Source organism: Falco naumanni, chromosome 5 (genome assembly GCF_017639655.2).
Source record: "Falco naumanni isolate bFalNau1 chromosome 5, bFalNau1.pat, whole genome shotgun sequence".
NCBI classification, from domain to species: domain Eukaryota; kingdom Metazoa; phylum Chordata; class Aves; order Falconiformes; family Falconidae; genus Falco; species Falco naumanni.
The window spans coordinates 37,871,514-37,896,703 of NC_054058.1; the positions used below are offsets into that span (position 1 = coordinate 37,871,514).

The 25,190-nt window shown below is 45.0% G+C and overlaps 1 protein-coding gene across 1 annotated transcript in view; it reads left to right on the forward strand.

The window, feature by feature from the left end:
• GRIN2B (glutamate ionotropic receptor NMDA type subunit 2B) overlaps positions 1 to 25,190 on the forward strand; it is a 204,391-nt gene that overhangs the window by 111,230 nt on the left and 67,971 nt on the right. Inside the window, exon 4 of the mRNA XM_040595092.1 lies at positions 16,778 to 16,892. Within this exon, the coding sequence (XP_040451026.1) occupies positions 16,778 to 16,892 (115 nt within the window). The remainder of the gene's footprint in view (positions 1 to 16,777; positions 16,893 to 25,190) is intronic.

Sequence of the window (25,190 nt, forward strand, 5' to 3'; positions counted from 1 at the left end):
ACTGCTCTGTAAGGACTGAGCCTGGGATTGACAGATGACATTTGCAACTCAAGAGGCCAGGGGTGCTCAGAACATTATTCCAGGGCCCATGCCACTGAGCTGCATCCCTGCACAACCTCCACCATGCAAATTCCTCTTCAGTCACCAGCTACTGGTCATGGTGGCAATGTTTGCGTGTGGGATCCAGGAGCCCTGAAGTTCCCATCCCAGCTCTCAGCCTGCCCTGCCCAGCAGACCCTAAAGAAACCTGTAGCACTGCCACCCTGGCTCAAGCTATTTTCTAACACCACTAATATCCGTGGCCGTTTCGTAGCCAGCTGAAGCAGCATGTTTTGGAGTGGGTCAGCCTCCCCTCTTCCACACAAGCTATTGGAAGAGCTGACTGCAAACAGATTTTCACTGCCCCAGTGTGGACTGATGTCAACCAGTGCCCAATGAGAGCTGACAAGCTGACAGACCCGATCTGTCAATGGAGGATGAGGAGGGGGGAAAGAGAACGCCTCTTGCTCATGCCTTCAAGAGACAGAGAGCAATTTTACAGATGGGCAGCAAAGCTCTTGTAAGTGATACAAGTCCATATTTAATAGCCTATCCATTTTTGTGAAGGCAGCTGCAGGTGCAGGGGGTACAGGGATAAAAAAGATTCAGTGCCATGCACAAAGTAGCCCATAGGAATCCAGCTTCCAGGGGCAGGCTCCTGTTTAGTGCTGTCTCTAACCAGTAAATAATTGGGAGTGGGCTGGCAGAGAGCCCCCGCTAAGCTCAGAAGTAGAAGTTCTCTTGAACTTTTGAGAACCAGACTTGAGGCCACAAGAAATCATTCTTTCCCCTTTTGACTCATGCATCCTGTATTGCAGAGTACTGAAGAGTAATTGTGATAATGAGGTTAGGAAGAAAATATTGGAAATTCACTCCTTTCATTGGTGCATGGTTAGCTGAATGCACAGTGAAGGGGTCTGGGCTGAGATCTGTCCTTTCAGGAGAGCAGAGTCCTTTGGGTACTGCCCTCACCTTTGATGAAGCTGAAGGTGTAGCTTTGCTGCAGAAGGGAACTTGTGCCCTTGGGGTAGGGATCACAGTGTTGTCTCAACTAGTGGGTCAGAATTAGGGCAGACAGGGAGTCCTCACAGCTTTCTCCTGCCCATGGGGCATGGTAGCTTGTCAAGGCTCTGAATCAGACCTCATCTCTCAGCTAGCTGTGACCCAAACTTGAAATCGTCTGGGCCTATTAACTTGCCCCATATCATCCCTCATATTGGCCTACAGAATGACACCCATCAACTTACTTCAAGATTTTAAAGGGGCCCAGCCTGAATAGAAGCATCCCTTGTGAGCTCACCTGTTGGAAGCTGATCCCAACTGAACAGGCTTACCAGGATCTTCTCAATATAGATCATGGTATCATAGACTCATAGAGTGGTTTGGGTTGGATTCATAGAATAATAGAATGGTTTGGTTTAGAAGGAACCTTTAAAGATCATCTAGTTCCAACCCCCTCTGCCATGGGTAGGGATACCTTCCACTAGACCAGGTTGCTCAAAGCCCCATCCCACCTGGCCTTGAACACTGCCAGAGATGGGGCATCCACAGCTTCTCTGGGCAACCTGTTCCTGTGTCTCACCCTCACAGTAAAGAATTTGTTCTTTCTATCTAATATAAATCTACCCTCTTACAGTTTAAAGCCATTACTCCTTTTCCTGTCACAACAGGCCCTGCTAAGAAGTTTGTCCCCTTCTTTTTTATAAGCCCCCTTTAGGTACTGGAAGGCTGCTATAAGGTCTCCCCAGAGTCTTCTCTTCTCCAGGCTGAGCAAGGCCAACTCTCAGCCTGTTTTCATAGGAGAGGTGCTCCAGCCCTCTGATCATCTTTGTGGCCTCCTCTGGACCTGCTCTAACAGGTTCATGTACTTCTTATATAAGGAGCCCCAGAGCTGAATGGTGTACTCCAGGTGAGGTCTTATGCTTCTTTTGATGCAGCCCAGGATATGGTTGGCTTTCTGGGCTGCAAGCATGTATTGCTAGGTCATGTTAAGCTTTTTATCAGATCTCGTCAGATCTGGAAATCAGCACTGAGTTGGACTTAATTTATTGGTTGCTGCCCAAGCAAAATCCATGTGAAAAAAACAATCGTGTGCTGACTTTTCCACATTGACCAGTTTACTGCTTAAGTCCGTAACAGGTCGTTATTATAATTTCTTTTTTTTCTTCCTCCAAAATGCAGACTGGTTTCAGGTCTCACTAAGAGTCCAGGCAGAAGCCTGACAATTTTTCCCCTGATGCTGAGCTCATGAAGGCATCATTGTGGTAGCTTTCTGTCAGTCATCTAGGAAGTTATGGAGCAGAGAAGAGCCAGTCAGCTGCTCTTCCCTCATCAGGAAAGCTGGGAAAAATTCTGCCACTACCTATGCTCACTCCCTTTATCCCAGGTAACATGACTAGTGGTGAGAATATCTTAAAAGTGGTCTGGGCTTGGGCTCCAATCTCAACAATAGACAGAGCAGTGCAATGAATCAGTTGGTGGTCCAGCAGAGCTGTGGTTGGGCTCTGTGCATGGAGCACATGGGTAAGGATTTTGCTTCTGCTGCAGCATTGTCAGTGCAGGCTGGGTGCTTAACTTCATCAGTGCAGATAATTTAGAGATGTGAATGGTCAGAATGCAGAGCACTTCAGAATCCCCTGCTCTGAAAGGTATGTGGGAAAACTAAGCTACTATTGTATTAGAAGTTAAGCTACTCCATCGGTGCTGCACTATCAGTAGTAATCCGAACACATAGCTTAAAAGTATACAAACCAGGCCCTTTCTGTTAGGTCCATGTACTTTCCTGTGGCAAGGTAGAAACTGACATCTTCTTGCTTTATAACTGTCTGATTTGCAGTCTTTCTTTCCTTCTTCCCCCACCCTCACAGCAGCCTGTCCTCATACTACTGATTCATTGTGCAATCAGATGGGTGATAACAGATGCTTCAGGAGAAGGGAATCTTCCTCCACAATTTGCTTAGCCAGTTGTGTGGTTGGAGTAGGAGTCAATTCCTTCCTGCCGTCTGCAGCCGTCTGCAGCCTGAAACGACTCATCCATTCCTTACCGTCCTAGGGGTACAACTATAAATACTAGCAAGGGTTCACAGAATTTGCCATCCTTTTTAAAGTTCTTTCTCCAAAATCTGTCTTTGACCGCTTCTTACAGCAGTAAAAGGCTTCTGATGAAATACAGCACGCAAAGGGATGTGAATAGCTGATCGTTCATTTCTCTGAGCTGCCTGCCTTCTGAGTGTTGCAGGAGAGGGTTAGAAGGCAGTATTAACCCATTTTCACAGTATGCTTCATTTCCATTAGCAGAATTTCCTCTAGTTTTTCACTTGGCTGTAACATGACAAGATCTGTCATAACTTAGAGATAGGTTGGGACATTTGCTGCACTGAGTGGGATAGACACAGTCGAAAGGGATGTGGCCCTATGCAGATGTGGACCCAGCAACTTTTAGTCAGACACAGCCCTTCTTCTTGCATCAGTAGCTAAGTCTGCAGGAAAGTAACATTTCCATCTTTATTTCAGTGATTAGGAGTGACATTCTCTTTCTACAGCCATCTGGAGTGTGAAAACAAATATATTTGTGTGGTCCAAATCGATCCAGAAAGGTGGAAAGTGAAGCAATGGCTATTAGAAAAACTATCCCTCTCTGCCTTACTCCTTCCTGCCCACCCCAGTTGTTTCATTTGTCAATCCTTATTTCCTCCCACTCTTCAGATGGGCCAAATTTGGCTCTGTCTGGCAGAGGAGAGGGCACCAGAATGTCATGGTGGGAGGGGAGTGGGGCTGGGGATTGCAAGGATGGGGTGCCCTCGGGGCTGGCCAGTGATGGCTCCCAACCCCAGCCCCCCATCCAAACCCATTTCTGGGATCCTGACTGACTTTGGCAGTTGGCTGCCAATGCAAGAGGGTTTCCATGGCAATGTACCAGTGCTGCTTGCTCCCTCCTCGGCTCTCTGCCTTCCTTTCCCTCCCTCTCCCTCTCCCTCTCCTCGCCCCCCTCCCCAGCCCTCCTGTTTCTCAATCCTGTTGCCATGGAAAAGTCACAATCCACAAAGAATTTCAAATCCCCCCCTACCCGTTGGTGTTTTTTTTTTTTTTTTGGTGTTAAAAGTTTGCTTTTCAGTTTAATGTGTGGGTAGGGGAGGCCCATCTGCCTCTTTGAAACCTTGTCCCTGGGCAAGAGTGAAGTCTCTCTCTTGCACTTGAAGGTTCTCCTTGAGGGAAGGTGATGGGAAGTTGCAGAGGGGAGCTCCAGCTGATAGGCATCCCAGAAGGGTTATGGCTTTGAAAAGTGCTTATGTGACACTGGAGGTTATGACTTTTTTTTTTGAAGGGACTGTGTCATTTGGTGTCTGGAGTCTGAGTCAATGACGTTTAAGCACCCAAGACGTGTTGGAGAAAAAGGAGGAGTGAGAGATTTCTGAAAGGTGCCTTCTCTGGAGGCTGCTTTTTCTGAAGTGATCATAGTGACTGCTGCCAACAGAAAAGGGTGCAGACAACTCATATGCTGCCACAATATGTGCACAGCAAGAGCTGCGGAAATGATGCAGCTGAAGGTACTGAATGAGACCAGAACTAGAGCCCACATTATCCCACCTGGTGCTCATGCTAATTCCCAAGCTTTCAGGGTGTGTCCGCACTCTATCAGGACTTGTGTGTGAGGTTTTTACGTTATGTTTTAGTTTGTTAGCTTAAGCACCAATTAAAGGTGAAATCAGTTAAGTTTCTGCTCAAATTAAATAAACTTGCCTAGGTCTTATCGGAAAAGCCTTGCTGCTCTGGGTAGCAGAGCTGGTTGAACTGGAGGGAGCTGTGATATGGTAATAGATGTGGGAATTGATCTTCTGCGGCACTCTCCATGGAAATGGTCTCACTCCCAGCACGCTTGCTGTTTCCATCTGTGCTATGTTCAGGCTTCCTGCAGTGGGCACTGTGGCCTGGGATCCTCAGACGCATGTTGGAAAACCTTATTCACAGTATTTCTAGGTCCAAGGAGTCCTGGAAGTCTCCTGAGCAAAGAAATATTCTTGGGAGATTTCCCACTCTCTTCAGGAGGGAGAAGGGAAAGGATTCATATAATATATCCCAAATTTGGACCTTGTACTTATTTCAGACCTCCTGACACTCTTTTATTGGGCATGATGTTAGCATCATGCCTGAGGCTTTTTTAAACTGACCTTTTCTCTGAGAAGAAGCAGAGGAGTAATTCAAGATCAAATGCAGCTCTAGAGTAAAATGACACATTTACTTCACTGGAGATGCAGCAACACAGGCTGAAGCTCACTCTTTCTCTCGCTTTTCTTGTTCAGGAAACATTGAGGGTAAAAAATTTATTTCTTTTTTATATAGGCAACTACCTTCCAGTGGCCTGCTGCAGGGACCTAACCTATGCATTATGGTTACCTCTCCCCATTGTCTGTGTATACCAGGCATCTGAGTCACTTGCCGCTTGCCTGGCCTCAGATGCCGTAATAGTCACAGAGTCTAAATTGGGCATGTGGAGTAAGTGATGGAGTATAACCCGGAGTCTTCTCAGGCTGTTGGAAAAATTACTGATTTACAAAACCATAAAGTCACAGTGCTGGGTCATTGTAGCTCCACTTCTTTTGCATTAATTCCTGGAAAGTGATGCTTTTTCAGCTGCTGCATGCTTCAGTCTGTCCCACAGAAAGCAAAAAGCCTGATCTGTCAGCAATGCTCTACCTCTTCCCTTGTTGATATGCCTTTACTCTGTTCTACAGAAACATAATTTCTTCAGTGCCATGCCTTGGGTTGTTTTTCTCCTTCTGTCTTCAACCTCATTGGCAACACTGCTGAGGAATAAGCCTGAGTAGTTGCAGTGCCATATTGGGCACCTCCTAGGTGGACCCCATTTATATGTTTCACAGAGGCTCCTGAACATCCAGCAGCAGAGAAAAAAATCTTCAGTCACTACCAATCTGGTCTAGGCGTTGAACTGTTGACCAGAAGGCAAATACTTATTTTCTTTTTGCACCTTTCAGGCCCTAGGAATGGATCCCAAAAGGTTTTCCGGAGCACTGTGTGAGAATGCTGAAGTGCACTGACCGTATCAACAGATACAGTCACCTTCCTTGTGCTTCTCAAGACCTTGTGTAGCCCCGGACACTACTCTCTTGCCGAAAGGAAGAGAGAGAGGGCGTGTAACTTCATTTAACAGAGCCTGGACTACAAACTACATCACAAAACACTCTACAAAGTTAATAATACAAGGCAGAAGTCGGATGTGATATAAATGATGTAAATGTGTGAACACTGAGTAGGACTTTGGCAGTGTTCCCAGCTGTGTTCAAAATGTACCCATGATATTTCTATCTCCCATATTGGGAACCCACTAGAGACAGGCAAAAAAGACTTAGGTTGAGTTTATTATCCATATTTATCATTCATTTCAGAATAGCATCTTCCTCCCACACTGATCCATCCTCATGGCACTACGTATGCACTCAACTCAAAGCAGGAGGCTTCACACTCTGACTTTTGGGGCAATAGTTGAGAATGGTAAGATAGGCTTGAAGCCTATTCACATTCAGTGTGTGTTGGGGAACCCAAAATAGATGGTGCGAGAGAATACGGACACTGCAGCTATGCAGGTAGAAGTAATAAAAAAGGTTTACAAGCTGTCAACTTATGGGACTTTGGGACAGAAAGGAGGCTTGCCTGATTGTAGGAACTCAGGCAAAAGACTGGAAGGAGATTCTTGATATTTATCTCCCTTTTATGTTTTCCCAATGTTTGAAAAAAGGATGATGTCAGTGGAAGAAGGGCACAGAGGTGTTCTGGCTGTGATCAGAGTGGGGATAAGCAAAGGCTGGGGGCTGAGGATTTGCAGGGTAATTTTTGAGCAGTGCCCCAGCAATGGCTGCGTTGGAAGTGCTGATGAAGGTGATGGCTGGCAATAGAGAGCCGATGGGAAGGATGGCATAGGTGGCAGTTTGGGTGGAGAAGCTGTGGCACAGGGAAGGGTGCTGGTGGTGGGGAGGGTACTGATTGCAGCAAGTGTTACAGTAGCATTGGAGTGCTAATCGAAAGTGAAGACAAGGGTGGCTAATTACAGGCATGATAATGAAGAGGAAGAGGAGGGAGGCTCAAGGAGGAGTGATGAAGTCTGTGATTTTGGCATTTGGTTATGGAGAAGCTGCTGCTCAGTGCAGGGCTACAAGGGGTTCAGCTCTGGTATTAACTGAAGCTGCATTCTCCACATATGCCAGCTTGTGGCTTGCTTGCTTCCCCTTCTGTCTCTTCACTTTCTTTGCTACTGCAGCATTTTCCCTGTTTGCATGTAGTGTGGAAAAAAATGCATTATGTTTTTGTGTAGAAAAAAGAAAAGAAAAAAAAAAAAGAAAAAAAAGGAAATCTTAGACACCACCCCACTGGTGATGCATCCTCTGCCCCTTGTCAGGCAAATGCTAGCTCGGAGGTCTTCTCAGGAAGAATGAGGTTGTCCTAATGCTGCAAAGAAAAAAATCACAAGGAAATTGGGGTGGGTGGGGTGGGTGATGGGGGTGGGGGGGGCGGGGGGAGAACAAAAAAAACCCCCACCAAACCAACCTCAACCCCCCTAATTGTTCTGAGACCTTCCTCAGCCCAGGGAAGGGTTAATGCTTTAAATGCAATGTAATTTCAGCGGCACTAAAGAACAAGTTTCCATGGAAACATCAACCCACGGAGGGAGAAAAGAGGGAGAAGGGAGAGGGAGCAGCACTGGAGAGAGAGTAACTCTTCTGGCAAAGGACGAGCAGTCTCCAGACCTCCACACAGTCACTGACAGGAGTGATTATTTGTTTGTTTGTTTTAATCGATTCCTCCTTAGAGATGTGATAGGGAAGAAAGTGATAGGGTGCCATCTTCACCGAACTGCTACAGACCCAGGAAAATCCAGTCACACTTTTTGGACTGAGCCTCCTTGTGGGCAATGACTCTGCTTCTGCAAACGCTGTGAATTTGCTGCCGTTGCAAATGTGTGAATGCTTTCAACACTTGATAAACGTTGAACAACCCCCTACCCCCCCAATCACTTGTGCTTTCTTAGTGGGTCAAAGAAGTCAAGTTAGTCTGCTGTTTCAGAGAATGTAAAGAAGGGGTTTATTTCAATCTCTCCAGCTAGTTTAGCCTTGTCTGGCTTCTGGCAGCAGTGACGAGGACTACTCTGGCAGATTTGAGTGGTTTTCCGCAAGCCAGAAAGTCCCAAAAACTCTAGAGGAAAGTTGATGTGCACACCTGCTTTCTGGTCTTGACTCCCAGAACAGAAACTGGGATGAGCTCTGGGTAAATACCAAGATACCCTGATGACTGATTCCCAGCACACTGGCCACCTTCAGAAGACCAAAGGGGCTGTTGACATGCACATCTACTTGGCCAGTTGTTTTAAGCTGTGGTCCACAGCCATGTGGGTCTATGGGAGATTCTCTAGGGACATGCTAAAATGATAAAGAAAAGTAGGGCTGCTGTCAGTGGGATTAAATTCACTGTATGAGGACAATGTTCAACTGGAATATTTTTTATGGCTCTGCAAATTGACAAAGCTTGAAAAACATCCTGGGTGAAAAATCATTGTGAAAAGCTTCATTTGACTTCTGTTCTCTTGTCTGATAGGACAAGCAAGTTCTGGCTGCTTGTCCTATCAATGTTTGTATAACTGTGTCCTAAGACAGATGAACAGATCTGAAGGACATCACTTAACCTTTCAGTATTTGTCTGTTCCTATGGTATAGCTTCTGTCAGTGACCTGTTAGGTAGATGCCAAGACATAATTATGACCCACTGTTGGCTGTTCTGACAAATGTAATTTTCTGTGCTTTTACTGCCCCATATAAACAGATTTTTAGTCCTTTCAAATGGGAGAAATACCTTGAAGACTTATTTTACTTGGGAGAAAAGTGATGTTATCTGTTCCTAATGAATAAGGAAGCATGGAAAGACGTAGCAGTAAAAAATAATACTTTAAAAAAGTAATTGGCAGGATTTTATTAACTCAGTAAAGCTTTGCAGCTTGTTCCAATTTTGGACTGAACATTTAGTTTTTATTTGATCCAGTCACTGTAACAATTTTGACCTTAAAGCTATTTTTCTATTAGCTATTTTCTGTTACTTAAAGGTTTGGTGAGTCAATTCAGAAGTATATTTGTTTTTATCAAAGCATTTTGGATAAAAAAATCTTTCTGAGAATAGACTGATTTCCTATGAGATTTATATATATTTCCAACTTTAACCAGAGCATGCTCTTAAAACATTTTTCTTTATTCCTGTCTTATTTCCAGTGAGGCCAGAAGGTGTAGAGGTATATTCTTAAGCTACTGAGGACTGTGTCATTTTCCCAGCAAAAAAAGATAATTTCGGAAGGAGAGTTGTAAATTAAATATTTTGAGTTTAAAATGAAATATTTTGACATGGAAATCCTGTTTGCTGTCTCTTGTGAGGAGCATGGGAATCTTATATTCCTCTTTCCCCTTCATGAAACTTGGACAGAATAAATCTCCAGTGATATCCCTTCCCCTGTTGAGGTGATGCCATTCCTTGTAGGACTTTTTCAGGATGGCACATTACAGATGTGTTTTAAGTGGGGCTCTTGTCCATAAAAGAAAGGGCAGAAGGTGTCATGCAACGGACCAGACTGTGTGGGAGCATAACTGTGCCAGAAGCTTCATTTTCTGTCCAATGTTATTACAGTTTTCAGATCTTATGGTTCTCTTTCTTTCTGACAAAATGTTGATCTCCTCATGAGAAAATGTTGTTGCCAAGTTCTTATCCCCCTTTCCCATTTAAAAAGTGGTTTTGATAGGTGATTTTTTCTGGCTCTGGCATTTGTGAAAATAGGTCAGTCAGGATGTGTGTGAGAAAAATTTGGCTTTGGTTGGGTTTCAAAACATTGCTGTGACCGACATACTAGATGGGGCAAAATGAAGATTTATCTTGCCTTTTTTTACATAAACAGGTCACCTTATCGTAATGTATGCCTGTGTTTCCTACAAATGACCTAGCTCTCACAGTCTGGGCTTGGTACTGTCAGCAGCACCCTGGCAAAGGGAGTGTGAAATGCCACTAGACCTGAATGGCACCATCTCTTTCTCCCTTTCTATCAAAGGCAATGACTGCATAGGATGAAAAGCAAATGGGAGATCAGGCCCTAGATGGTATTAGGTGCATGGAAGAAAAAAATACTGTGGAAACTCTGAAGTTCACTGAAGTAGTTGGACAAACAGCCTTTCACCTAGGTTTCATTACTATCATTTCTGCTCCAGGTTGGAGCTGACCCCATGTTCCTCATTGGGAAGTAACTTGGTGACCCTGCACAGAGTCCCTGCTCTGTTCGTTTCCTGACGGACATCGGTGCATTCTGCAAAACGCTGTGCTGCTGTGCCTGAGCCTCCTTTTACATTTTCAGGAGGGAGGCTGGAGACTGCACAGACTGTGTAAAGTGAGCTTCGCTTCTCTTTCTCAAGAATGGTCCCGTCTCATTAGGATCAAGCAATGCATGTAGCAAAGCAGCCCTGCCATTGCTCTGGCTCCCTCTGTACTCTAAGGATAGATATATCCTTGATCCCCAGGAACTGTCAGTTGAGTCTTTTTCAAATGACAAATTCATGGTAGATAAATAGAAGAAATGGGAAATAATATGGAAGTACTATTTTTTTTATGATTAAGACAGGAAGTGGTGGAAAAGATTCATTCTTCCACTGTATATAGGAGCTGTCACTTGGAAGTCTAAGCACAGGTACCTTGTTTGCAAAACAACTTTGCTGAGTATGATGGAGAAGCAGCAAGGATAGATCAGTAGAAATTGGTCTTCCACTGGAAATGGTGATTTCACAGGTCAGATCAAACACCAAGAAAATCCATCTTCCTAGAGGTGAGGGGCTAGAATCTCAGCAGATCAACAGCATCACTCCCTAGATGTCAGCTGAATATCACTGATTTATTCCAGCCCAGTATCTGCCCCCTTGTCTTTTAAAAAGGTGTGGACAGCAGGGAGAAACCAAATTAATCTCTTATATCTCTGTTATCTTGTAGCCTGAGGGATATTTACTAATCTAGATGCTCTCCTAACCTCTTTGCTTAATGAAAACAGTCTTGAGCTCTGGGCATTTCTCTAAGTCTGCTGGACAGGTTGGTTCTCAATAGCATAAAATGGCTGTAGCCTGGACAGATTTTCTGGTGCAGGATGCCTGCACACTTTGGAATTTGGTTGGTCTCTTTTCTACACTTGCTTTCTTCCCTGCAGTGCATCTCCCTGGATTCAATGGTAACACTGACAGTGAGACAGAAAGGAGCAAATGAGGAAAAGTGAGATACTGTTACTTTAAGATTTATTTTTTCTAGCGAATGGTTGCTTCTGGTTTTTTCCTATCTTGTTTTGGTTCTTCGTAATAGCAGAAAGAAGAGTCCATGCCCCTTATTACATAAAATCAGCTGTGCTCGTGCCCTTTATGTGAAATCCCTTCACTGTAAATCATACCTGACACCAGACAGATGTTACACAGACACAGCCAGATGTGTCCGCCTTTTACAACTCCACAAGCCACGAGCACCACAACAGTGGGAAGCAGTGCAGGGGACTGGGACAGCGCAGGGCAGTGAGCGATGGGAGAGCCTCTGAAAGGCTCAGCCAGGGTCAGTACCAGCCATGGGAATTTTGATCGAATCATAGAGTTGTTTAGGTTGGAAAAGACCTTTAAGATCATTGGCCTAGGCAGAACCCATTCTCATGTTCTTGGGGATGAGCAGTTGGGTTTGATATCCTGTGGAGACTGCTGTATCTCAAGAACACCTCATGCACTCATAGCTGGATCTGGGTGGCTGGTGTGCATGTATTGACTGTCCTCTGAGGCAGAGTCAGCCACAGAAATGTTGAGCGATGATATGAAGAAAAAATATCTGTATTATTTTAAGCTTTCCATGGGTTTGGAGAATCCATGGAGAATCATGGTTTAAATCAGAAGTCGAAGGGGTCAGTTGCAGTTTTCTCATTAAAAAAAAACCCAACCTACACTATTTCAGTCTCTCAGATGAGAGCAGAAGCTATTAACAGCATAGTTAGTGCTGGTTAAATCTTTGTCAATCACTTGCCACTTGAAGGTCAGAATTCCTATTTGTAGATAAATGAACTCATCCTAAACTTCCTTTTCCCTGTCCTTTGCGTCCGCCCACCTTTCTGTCTGTCCATCCTCATCCAGGAGCAGGCGTGCAGAGCGGGCAGGACCTGCTCCAGGGAAGGGACTAATGCACTCTGCCAAAGCTTTTTGCATCAACCCAGGCTGGGTAGGTCTTGGTAGTGCTGAGCAAGGGAACACGGTTTGGAGCTGTGGACCTTGTGCTGAAATGCAGTATCGAGCTCGTCTTTGCTCTTTCCTGGGCACGAAGTACGTCTGGGCAGGCAGCTATGCCTGTCCCTGGTACCTCTGGCTGATGGGTTTTCGGTGTTGTCTCTAGTGGAAGGAGAAAGGCTATTTCATCATGCAGATTCTGCAGGGTAAAGGCCTTTCACTGTCTTCACCTCACTGCTGTTATGTTTGGCCTTGGTGTTTTCACATTACAGTGAGTTTCCAAAGAGGCTGATGGTGGTCTGCATCCCCATCCCCTTGTCCTGCATTGCATTCCACCTGCCTTTTACTCTACAAATTGTCTCTGTCAGAGGTATCACATAGCCTTTCTTTCCCCACCCTCCACCTACATGCTGTTTTTCCCTTGTGTGCTGGACTGCTGAGATGACTCCCAGATGCTAATGTTGGAGAGGCTGTTTTATTTGTATGGCCTGTCTTATTCAGGGAAGTGGTCGATGTTAGAATAATCATGCAATTTCAAACAGACTGTGTGTCTCATTGGAGCGTAACAAGCACTGACAGGGCACAAGGGGGTGTGTGTGTGTGTGCATGCACGCACTTATGTGTGAGGCAGGGAGTGTGATGGACTGAAGCAAGGCAATGTCCAAATTTTCCCACCCGGCCAGCAGGTTCAGGAGGAGCCGATTCCCACCAAGGCACTTGGAAGCAGGAGTAGGAGTGGTTAATGCTGATTTCAAATGCATCTCCTTCAGAGCTGTCTCTAGAGCAGAGAAAAATTTAGTTAACACCCTCCCTGTCTACCCCCAAGCCCCCTCCGCCTGCCACACTTGTCTCTCCAGGCTTTCTCCATCACCAGCTGAAACAGTTTAAAGTATCATCTCTCTGCTGGTCCTAAATTGGTCATCTGATGTGGTTTTAATGCTCTATTTCCTGTGTCAAGCAGCCTTTGAAACACTCTCCATTAGCCTCAGGGCTGACAGCCACACATCTAGGGTGGGTGATGTTACCTAATGGTCAGAGCACAGGATGGGAAGTCAGGTCCCCCTGAGACTGATTTGCTTTGTGCCCAAGGACACATCCCTTCTTTGTTCCTGCCTGCTTGTCCATACCACGGGGCTCACAATGTCAGACTGTTTCCACAGTGTTGTGTGTATTTCGCTCCTACCAGATGAGTTTGGGCATTGCAGCCACTGCATCTCCACTGGACTGGGGAAGGGCTTGACCCTTCCATGCTGGCATCAAGCAGCTCCAGAAATGCACATATAAGCAAAATAGTTTGCTGAAAGATGTTTCTAGCAAATTAAATTGAATTAAATTGCTTGTGTCTTCCCCCCTACGCCCTCCTTTTTCTTCATCCTGGAGTCCAAAACATCCAGGGAATTATGGATTAAACCCTTCACAGGCACAGTTTCATCTTAGGTTGCCTTACCTGTATGCACAGCCTGCTGCCCTCGCATTGCAGCTGGTGGCTCAGTGCAGACATGCCAGGGAGTCTCCCAGCCCCTTGATTGCCTGTGGGGTACTGGAGTGAGTGTAGGCTGTAGGGAGGAAAGAAATCCCCCTGGCCAGAGCAGGCAGCAGTAGTGCTGGCATACCTGGGTAGCACTGCTGCCGAAGGGGATGACTCTTGCTGCAGTAGTGATGGAGGGCAGAGCCAGTCGAGTGTGGCTGCCTTGCACCACACTGCTGACTTGGCCTGCCAGGGAGTCCTTCAAGCCCTGATGCTTTGTCACGCAGGCATCCCCTCGCTCAGCACACCCGAGCAAGCCCTGCAGCTCCCTGTGTGCTGCTTTTACTCTGCATCCCTGTGTAGGTGACAGGACCCAGCAAGCCACAGAAGTGCAGGGAAAGCTGGGGGGGGGGAGTAGCTGCTCCTTCTGCACTCCTCCTGAAAACTTTTGTAAACATGTTGCTAATGGGTTCAAAAGAAAATCCTCTGAAGAGTTATTGTGCCAAATTTGGAGACTAATTTCAGTCATTAAGGTGTGAAGTGAGGGATTTTAGTACTGTTTTAAGTGTGAATCTCAAGGCAGCTCCAAGGATCAGAATCACTGATGGTCCCTCCTTGATTATTATTATTTGGTTTAATCTTTCTGGTGGAAAATGAAGAGAAATTACACCCTCTTGTGTCATACCTGTTGCTGATTTCTGTGAAATCTTCTTGTCAGGCTGCGCAAGGGAGATTCCCATAATGGCATCATTCTCAGGTGGGAGGGGAAAGAGGGCTACGAACTGTTTAATATTGCTGTTTGTTTAATTAGATATTGGCACTGCTTTCTAACTACTGACATATAAAGCTACAACTCCCATCAGGCTAATGGCATCTTCATCTTCTCAGAGACTTGCTTTGTGTTTACTCTGGTGGCCAGTGCAGAGAAGTCACGAAATTGTAATCTTGGTCCACTGGAGGGTTTTTCCCACAACCAGAGCCTCAACTAGGTCTGGTAGGTTGCACAAACCTGGTGATGGTCTGTGCCTGGCATCCCTCGGTATCAGAGCAATGCAAAGAGCTGGAAAATAAATGCCAGAAAAAGAGCATATTTGGTCCTGACATGGGATATTTTACACCATTACAAACAATGGCATGGCTAAGATTTTCCATGTGGCTGGTGTTTTGGGGTTCTATCAGTGTTTGGGTGCTGAATGGGTCTGCCTTTCAGAAAATAACCAATAGTCTGCCTTTGAAAATCATCCTGCTGCAAATGTTTCATGCTGGGCTCCCTTATGGCTGTGTTTCCTACTCTGTGCGCATCCCTTGAAGGTCACAACATGGAGCAAGTCTGGAATTTCCTTTAGAAATAAACATAACTGCTGATTGCACTTGGTAATGGGGAATTAGTGGATGAATTTAGTTGATTAACAGTTAAGACAAAAAAGTTTGGGAATGGAAGAAGTTGAAATCATGACTTGCTTTTTTATTTATTTGAAGAAGTTTCCCTGTTACCAATGCTTTCATTAGATTAGCAGACACTTCCCTGTGTGCAGGTAGTGGGAAAGCCTGAACCCGCTGAAAGAAAATATTTTTTTTTCCCTCTTTTTTTCTTGACATTGGTTCAAATTGAGTTTGGAAGGGACAAACAGAAGCTAAATATCAGGAAATGTTTCCTGCTGTCATGGTGTAATAGAGCAGAAGAACCTCTCATGTTTGTTATGGAAATGTTGCTTGTGTAATTTATAGGAGAACTGGGCAGAACACGGGAGGGCAGAGTCCTGGGGCTAGCCTGGCAGGCAGCTTGGTCACCTCTGCCTCTCACGGTGGTGTGATGCTACTGGTGACAGAGCAGGTGTATAAAGGCAAAATCTACTTCATGCAACAGGATTGTGAATTGAAGTGAAATATATGAACAGGAGAAACTGTCAGAGAGCCACGAAGAAGTCATATAAGCCACTGAACTGTGAAATGTATATTTGCCTCCTCCTCTTCCCCACAGGCTCATTCTGGATGGTCTGACAGTTAAGAAAACAATAGACCTAATTCTCATTTACAGCAACACCACTTTAACATGCTCTCACAATGCAGCAAGGCCTTGAAATGAGTGTAGCTATAATCTCAGCCCACTTAAAGGTCTTCCCAGACCTTGCCAGAGCTGAGCAAAGAGGCCTTAGGATAAATAAGATTGACGCCTGGGCTGTTTAATAGTCCATTTGTACAGCTGACATGAGATGCCCCTGAGGGGAGTGCCTCACACAGAAGTGATGGGGCCTTTCCAGACAAAGAGAATCAATAATGTTGGCTGCGTGGATTTGCAGGGCTGATCACCCTTTAGTTTGATCTTGCCAGGTATAAAGTATGACTATTTCTCTAGGGAATAGGACTTTCACTGGGCTATCTCAGCATCCCCTGTCCCTTTTCCTAAGCTGCTTCAGAGGATCATTTGGGCCCCACGAGGTGTGCTGACTCTGATAGGGATGGAGCTTCTTGCAGGTGTGTTGCTCCTTCCTCTGCTCTCTGTAGGTTCCTGTATCATTGTCTTGATGTTTGGGCTGGAGGGAGGCTATCTCCACTGTTTCACCTGTAGGCCATCACTGTCCTCAAATGACATGTGAAATCCCTTTTGGAGAGTGAGTAAAGTGTAGGCTGTGGAGTATGTTTACATGGCTAATTGCTATGGATCTTTTTGCTCTTTGTGGTAAGGGGAAATCAGGGACTGTGGGCACACGTGTGCATGCGACTCTTAGGTGTGCTTTCAGAAATTCATTGAGAGCCAACATAGGACATTGCTTCCCTATCCCAGTCACAAAAAGGGGGCAATTGTCTTGCCTTGCCTGATTGTCCCAGTTCCTGGAGTAATTGTTCTTTCTCCCACTCCCTTCCTCTTAGATTTTCCATTGTTTGCATTGTGCTCCTACCCTTCTGGTGTAAGTTGCAGGGGAGAGGCAGGCTTTTTGGGGTTTGGGTTTGGTTCCCCAGTGTTAACATTCTCATTGCTCTTTTCTCTCTCCTGCAGGTACCTGATCAATGTTACATTTGAAGGCAGGAATTTGTCGTTCAGTGAGGACGGATATCAGATGCATCCCAAGCTGGTGATCATCCTTCTGACCAAGGAGAGGAAGTGGGAGAGGGTAGGAAATGTTTGGTAATTCTCAAACTGCATCAGGGAGGAGGATGGAGGAAGGCTCTAGGCAAATAACCTCCCAGGCCTTTCTGTACTTCTTATCAAGGGCTGGCAGTCTCCTCCTTGCATCCTGGACCACGGGTATCTCCGATACACAGGCTGCTGTCTTTTCCATGCAGGATGCCATTACATTCTTCCATTAGCATGCATAAAAAATTCATCAGCTTCCCTTCTGTAACCTCTGAACACAAGTTTTCCTGCCTTTCAGAGAAGAGGCCTCCTCAGTGCCATGGGTTTCAATGGCAGAGACAAAAAGTATTTCCCTGCATGGCTTGGAGGCAGTCAAGTTCTGTACGCTAAATTGCTGTGAATGAGCTACAGCTACACTTAGTAATATACGGCAGTGTTAACTGTGCTTGATATATCTGGCCAGTGTCATTTGCAATGGGATGGTGCCTTAAGTAGGATGTGTAAGTGAAATCATATCAAGTTGTTCAAAGATCCAAATTTGCATACTTCTGACTAATTTGCATGTAACCCAAAGCAGCATTTTAGAAATGGTGTGGATTTCTGTGTTAGTGCAAAGGTTTGGTTCATTTCACCTCCCACATAAATGTCAGTGGTCCAGGCTTGAAACAAGCACTCCCAAAGGGTTTGAATTGAAGTAGAGGGGGTAGTTTGATGGCTAAGAAAATAAGGTATAAAAAAGTGATGGGGTTGAGAAGGCAGAATGAAAGCAAGGAGTATTTAGCAGGACACTCAATAGGTATGAAGCAGAGCTTGGTCTGGATGTGATCATGTGTATGGCTTAGAAAAATGCCCCTTTGCCCCACCAGGCACAGAAAGCCTTTTTTCCTCAGCTGCTTGTTCTCTGCATGGTCTGCATGGACTTGCAAGTGGCCTCTGTGGTGAAACTCAGGAAGAAATTAATGGGGAAATGAGAATGAAATAGGGAGCTGTCAGGAGCGATGCATTCAGAAGAGGGCTGGAGGAACAACTTTTGAAGGAGGCAGGAGTGCCACCTCATTATTGCCTGGCAGGCACTAAGCTCTCCCAGTAGTTGCAGTTTGGGGAGAGGGTGAAAGGCCCCAGCTTCTGCATGATTTCCAGGAAGGCCTTCTGTCTCATAGTCTTGGCACTGTGTAGACCAGATGGGAAGGTATGGTCTGGGAGAGACAGCAGAGGTCTCAGCGAAATAGGAGTGTGAGGAAACATATGGCATGGCATCAGCATGTGGACAATTCTTGGACATGTTTGGAGGCAGGCTGGCTGGATATTGCACAGGGGGTGGGCAGGCAAGGCTCAGCCTGCAGAGACCTCACGTCAGGCTCTGTCCATCACACAGCTTCACTAAAGCCCACCAGGCAAAGTGCAGGAAGATTTGTTCCTAGCTGGCATTAAATTTGTTCTCACAGAGGATAACTCCATTGTCAGAGCAGGAAAACGAGGCAGGAGCAGTGTGAATCCTGCTAGGGATTATTAGCAGGGCTGGTTGTGGGGAATCTGTTGCTGGAATGCTTTGTAGGCTCTCGGGAGGCACAGCTAAATGCAGTTCTGTTTTTTCCTGCTTGCCACATGCATTATCCCTATTGCATCCTCAGTGAGAGATGGGGGGGCTTCTATGAGTGGTAAGAGAGGTTGTTCAGTCTCTGAGGGTGTATCCATGGTCTCTCAGATGAACCAGACAATTAGTGGAAGGGATACTGGTGAGCTGAACTGTTGGTATTAAACCTGGGACTTGCCAGGCCTTGCTGACTGTGGTGACTACTTGGTGTCCATTAAACCAGAACAGTTCTTCAGTTCATAAGACCTGGGGCTGGATTGAAATGTGACTGTGAAGAACTATGGTATTAGTAGTATGAAAAGCCCATAGTGCTTCCTCAACACAAATGTTTTACCCTGAAGTGGGTGTCTTGCTCAGATTATTATAATCAAACTCTGAGCAGTTTGAATTTTATGCTGGCAGGTTCTTCCTGGAAAAAACAGATGTCATCTCCAACATGCTCTGATCACAGACAAATACCTTTCATACCTGGAACCTCATAGTCTTTTTCTTAATTTTCTCCATTCAGTTGAAATGCAAACATTAAAATGTAAGGGTGAAACAGAGCTGTTTGTGACAAAGATTATAGTTTTGTTCTGTGTTTGCAGAGGGTCAGGCAAAGCAGAGTGCTGGCCCTTAACAGAGATACCAGGCAGGCCAGAAATTATTAATATATTATTAGTACAGAATCCCAATACCTTTGTAAGTGCATTGCTTTGCAGTGTAAAATCATCCAAACTCTCAATAATTTTTGCTAAATTAGCAACATGCTTTGACCTCCCAACTTCTAGGCAACTTCTAGAAGAATCTGCACATAGCACAGGAGGGTTTCCAAGTCAAACACTCGGGCAGTAGGAGATGGAAGATGAAAGGCTGCATGGGAAACACTGATTCAGTCCACTTGTGTGCGTTCATTATAGCTCAGTCTTTAACTACATCTCTGCACTTTTATGCATGATCAGATGCTGTGCCTGGAAGGAACATCAAAAGGTCATTTAGTCCCTTCCTGTGCCCAAGGGAGGGATCAACTAGATGGAAGTTATTCCTGACAGATGTTTGTCTCACCTGTTCTGAGAGTCCTTCCATGCTAGAAACTCCATGAAATCCTGAGGCAACCTCTTCCCACAGCTTCTTTCTCCTTACTCTAGAAAGTTTTTCTAATGTCTAACCTAGATTTCCCTGACTGCAGTTTAAGCCCATTACTACTTGGCATCTCCCTAGTGGACACAGAGAATTGTTTATTCTCTTCCTTTTTTTATCTTCCCTATGTATGTTTGAAGGCTTCTATCATGTTTTCTCCCAGTCACCTCTGCTGTAGATTAAACAAGAATTTGTTCAGTCTCTCCTGGTGGTAGGTCATGTTTTCTAGTCTTCTGATCATTTTCATTACTCTCCTCTGGATTTAGTAACAGTTTACTGCTTGGTACAGCTTGGTGCAGTTGATTCTTGAAAGATGGCAAATAGATTATAAGGAGTATGTGTCTTAGGGTATACATATATAAAGAAATGTTTTAAAAACAGGTGTGAAGCCTTCCATTTTCTGAGCAGCAAAGATGCAGACAGTGACTAAACTGTTTCAGGATTTCAGCTCTGTGAAATTTTTTGAGATTTTGATTTTTCATCCCAATTTGGGAAGAAATATCTTCAAACCCTCACCAGTTATTTCAGAACAGGAATTAATTTTCCAGAAGAGCTACAGCTGTCCCCAGACTCTGATGATGATAAATCTCCTCCTACGTTCTTCAGACAGACTGAAGCCTCATAGGGCTGACATGAAAGAACATGCAGAGCAACCAGTTTCTGGAAAGGGGAAGTAACCTGAGCTCTTCTGTTCTTGTAGCCGTGAGTACCAATTGCTTTTGTGATAAGCAAATGTGCTGCATTTCATTCACTTCTCTGTTCTCTGCTCCTTAGGGGGAGAAGGCTGAATGTCTTCCTTCACTACCTTTTAAGTAGCTAGTTAGTGGAGATCTTTGCTTCACAGGCCAGACAGCCTAGATGTGTTTTGGGTGCCTAGATGCCCCTGTTGTATGTATTATAGAGGGGTAGGTATGCAGATGGAGGTGATGAAGGAGGTCCACCCTTACACCCCATGAAAGGCCCTGCCTCAATGTAGCCATGAGCTGGTGCCAGAGGTCTTGCAAGGTGAGCCACAGGCTCAGTACTACACTAGGGCTTGTGTCTGTAGGTTGTGATGTTTTGTGTGGAAAGTTTTCACCCAGATCTTTTATCTAGTGGCCTTTCTCCTCTGCTCTCATATAATCCCACATCTGATCAGGACTTATTTCTGGATTCATGATACCTTTGTGAGAGCTGGCAAGTGCTGCTGTCCAGCTCTTGATCACATCCCCTTCACTGCTGAGGCAGGGCACAGCAGTCTTGCCCCATCAGCTCTGTGCTCCTCCTGTCTGCTGCCTCACTTCCCCCAACGAACATGGGGATGGCACAGTTACTGTCTCTGGGGCCATCTTTGGGATTCTTTCTCTAATTTCTAGTGACTTTTGCATCACTTGTATCACTAGGTTGTTCTCAGCCTCTCCCTTTTGCTGATGCTTCTCGCCTCTTCCCTTAGGTGTGTCACCAGGGGTTCAGAGCACCTTTCCATGCAGCTCATGACAGCAACCTCTTGTGCAACCCTGCAGAGTCCTTTGATTCGCAGGCTCCCTGGGGCGTCTCTTACCATGCATGCTTCAGTAACTCCTGCTTCTGGCTGGATGAGCAAAGCCCCAGGTGATGGGCTGGGTCAAGGTGCCACTACAGGACATTTTAGAGAAGGACAAAGAAGAAACTTAAGCTGAAAGATTCATTCTCTCCGCTGCATGTGCTAATGCTCTGCCCCTGTCAACCCTCACCCCCCTCAGCAGATAAAATGTTTGGCTGCTGCTGCTCCTATAATTATCAGTGTTTGACTTTTGAACTCTTGAAAATCAATTAGCAGCAACTGTTCTGCTTCCTTTAGCCACCCATGTGCCCATGACTACAAATTCATGGACAGGCTGCTCTTAGCCTGTTCCTCTACACCATTGCATACATTAGTGCTCCGTGGGCACAGGGCCATTTGCTGTGACATGCTGTCAGCTGCCTCAGTGACTGTGGACTTCCAGTATTTCCTAATGCTGCAATAGGTTGAAAAACGGTCCCACAACTCTCTGCTGAATGGGCTTTCCAGAGTCATGTTCAGCCTCAATCATAGTCCACGTAAGGTGAGTTTGTGAACTTGTGTGACCCTGTACTCTGCTTGGGACAGAGCAGTGCTGTGCCCATCTATTCTTAGGAAGGGTTCCTTTGGAGTGTGGGAGGGAGATACAGAAAGAAAAAAAAAAGAAGGATTTAGAAAAGAAAATGGGAAAACCATTTTTGTTTTATGAAAAAAAAAAGAGGAAGGAGAACAAAATAAGCCTTTGGATACCCAAATTAGTTGAAAAAAGAACATTATGGTCAGTTGCTTTTCATGTCCACAGTAAGCAGAAAAAAGATGACATCTTGCTAAATTTTCAAGCAGAAACATTTCAGCTAGATATGTAGGAACAGTCTAATTGTTGACATGGTGAGGCTCATTTGCTGGTGAGGCTCATTTGCTGGAGGACACATAGAAAAATATCCAACAGCACAGGGTCTGAATCTATCTTGTCCTGCCTCAGAGCTGGTGGATGCAGTAAGTGATCTCTTGTGGTTCTCTGCCAGCCTACATTTCTGTGATTAGATTAACAAGATGAATCTGAAGAGTGTCTCACAAGAGGCCACTTATTTGATAGGAAAGAAAAACTGGGTTATGGACAAGCTGATCAGCAAAAACTTCAAGTGTGGTCCCGTGAAGACATCATTTCTGCAAGCTTCTACCATGTACCTTTTGTATGAGCAGGCAGTTGGCCCGTGAAGGCTATTGTAGGTGACTGCAAACAAAAGCCCTTATGGAGGCACTTGTCACCTCCTGCAGTCTGCAGCTTTGAAGAGCTGATGAACCACAGAGACGCTGAAGAGGCTGTAGCTTTTGATGATGATGCAGCCTTCAGGCCTGGTCTCAAGTCTTTCAGTGCATTAAAAGAAATATTCACTGCCATTTCTTTGTGTGCTTCAATGTCCCAGTGGCAGAAATAACAGGTGAGAGGGGAAGAGAACGGAAAATCTGATCAGTGTTCTTGGCTTTTAGTAAGGGTCTGATGGTACTGGCCACTCCATGAAGAACCAATATGAATCATGTACTTGTTATGTTGCCTAGCAGAAGAAATGATTTAGATTTTTTAATTTTATTTTATGAAGAAGGCTCTTTAAAAATTAGAGCGGAACAAGAACGTAGGGTTGTAAGGTGAGAATTGCAGCTGTACCAATTCAAGCATTGCCTCTGAAGGCTCTCCTTTGCCTTTGGAAAGATGACTAGATTGTTTGAGACAGTTTCCTCCTTGTGTTGTCTGGTGCCCACCTGAGCAAGCCTTTCTGATCACTTACACAGGTATGCTTGCCTCCCTGGGTCAGGTTCTGCTCTGTGTGTGAAGTTTTGGCATCTTGCCAGCATGTCCAGGGACTTCAGAGAGGAAATGTTTTTTATTCCACTGACGCCTTTTATGGTGAGACAAGATTGGATTGTTTTTGCCAATCAGTCTTGTTTTGCTAATTTCCCTGTGTACATGGGGATTTATGACTCATTGTCCCTGAGGATAAATGGCATAGGAGTTTGTTTAAACCTACCCAGAGTTAGTGACTGATTTTGTTCCCATAGAACCTGTGTTTAGAAGGATATAGCTTCAGTTAGGGTGGATGGACACTTCTGGATTTAAGCACATGTGGCTGAAACGAGAAAGGGAGTCTGTATGTACATCTCCCCCCTTACTTGTAATGTGTTCTTTCTGGACATTTCTCTAAGAGACTGCAATTTGCTGAATCCCTTGCTTCTCATTAGACAGCAGACTTGCATCAAAGAATACATATTTTATGGATACCCTACTCCCAAGTGAGTATCCCTTAGATACCTGATCTAGGTCACATCTGATAGTCTGTTGATGACCCTGATTCAATCAGACAACCAGATGGCTTTATTTGTGTACCTATGCTGCACACACTGCCAGGATTTGGCCTTGCTTCTCACAGTTGTCCAGGATGTAACTGTATGTATGTGCAGCTAATTATGGCCATGTTAATCGTACATTGACTCCTAAGGAGAAGGGCAGATGCAAGTGCCACACGAAGCTTTGCTTATCAGATGATAAATGGAACAATCTTTCTGAAAAAGCCTCCTACATAGATCTTGTGGACACACTGATCAAATGGTATCTTTGCTGACTGATCATATCAGACCCTTAGATTAGATTACTGCATCCTGCCATAATGAGCTAGTCCATCTCTTCTACCAAAGAGGACATTAGTTGGTATCTCCTCCTAACTGCCGTGTATTATGGCAGTATAAGCTGTTTGCTCTCTTTGCCTCTTGCTGAAGTGGTTCCTGACTTTGCTTGAATTTTGGAATATATTTGTATGATTCATGAGCCTGCAGAAAAATATTCTGGCTCTTCTCCACCAGGCCCTAATCGTTGGCTACTGGAGGGAATTCTTACATTGAAACAATGACAGCTTCTTGGAGAGACCTTGTCCTCTAATGCAAATCTGATATTGGAAAATCTGGAGATCTTTATTAAGCTCAGGCTGTAGTTAGAATGCCTCCTACCATTTCCATGCTGGTGTAGCTGATGAGGGTGATAGTAGCCATCTGACCTTTATTGGGGTTGCCAACCTGACTGCTTGGACAGGGCAACTCTGAGGACTGTGTCTAGTGTACTAATGGGGTAACACTGTCCAGGCACAGGAGAAGACTGCTTTTGCCTTGGTTGCATTCTGGATAAAGGCTGTATTCTGGGGCTTTCTTCCAGGTGACTTGCCCATGCCACACAGTGAGGGAAGTCACTGTTCCCCCTTGCCACATGTATGGGCAGTCACCTTTTGCATGTCATTATGGCTGTCCCCAGCACTCAGTTATGGACTTGGGACTCTGCTCTGCAGGGACCTGTATGAATGCTAACAAGAAAGGTGGCTTCTACCCCAAAGTAGTTATACTTTAATTAGAAGACAAAAGGCAACAGATGGGTACAGATGGACCAACGGGGGAGTACAAGGGAACAATCAGACAACATTAGTCAGCATGGTAGGCAGCAGTCTTTACACACCAACTGCCTAGCTCTAGTGAAGGCTTTGATAGGCAGCAAAGAATTATAACTGGCTTTGTGCAGACTTATGGAGGCCTCATTGAGAGTGTGAAGGGCAGATGGAAAAAATCAGTAAAGGTGCTTTTGCATACTTGGAAAGCTGCATCTGAGAAGGTGCAACAACTCAAAAATACCTGGTGCTGCTGGAAAATTTCCAGTCTTCTTAACATCCAAGGGGATAATCCTAACTTTACAGAGAACCAAAACAATTTGTGGTAAGGCTATGTCTTACAATGCAGCATCACCTCTCAGTGCAGGGCTGGTATGCTAGTGCCAGAGCCACATTGCTTCTAGTCAAAAACCCTGTTTGCCACCAGCTTGGAGGTTTCCATGGCATGTCAGGTGCTGCTGTGTATCTGTGTCCCTTTAACTGTGAGCATTTCATTGATTGTGGGTATGTGTTATCCCAGCATATTGACAATAAACAGCCATATCTTCATTCAGGTGATAGCTGAGCTGCTGTGCGAAAATGAGCTTTCAAGCATGGTTACAGTAATTAAATACTTATCACAACACAGTATCAAGGATCCATCCTATCACCCCGATCAATCTTCAAAAAAAAAGAATC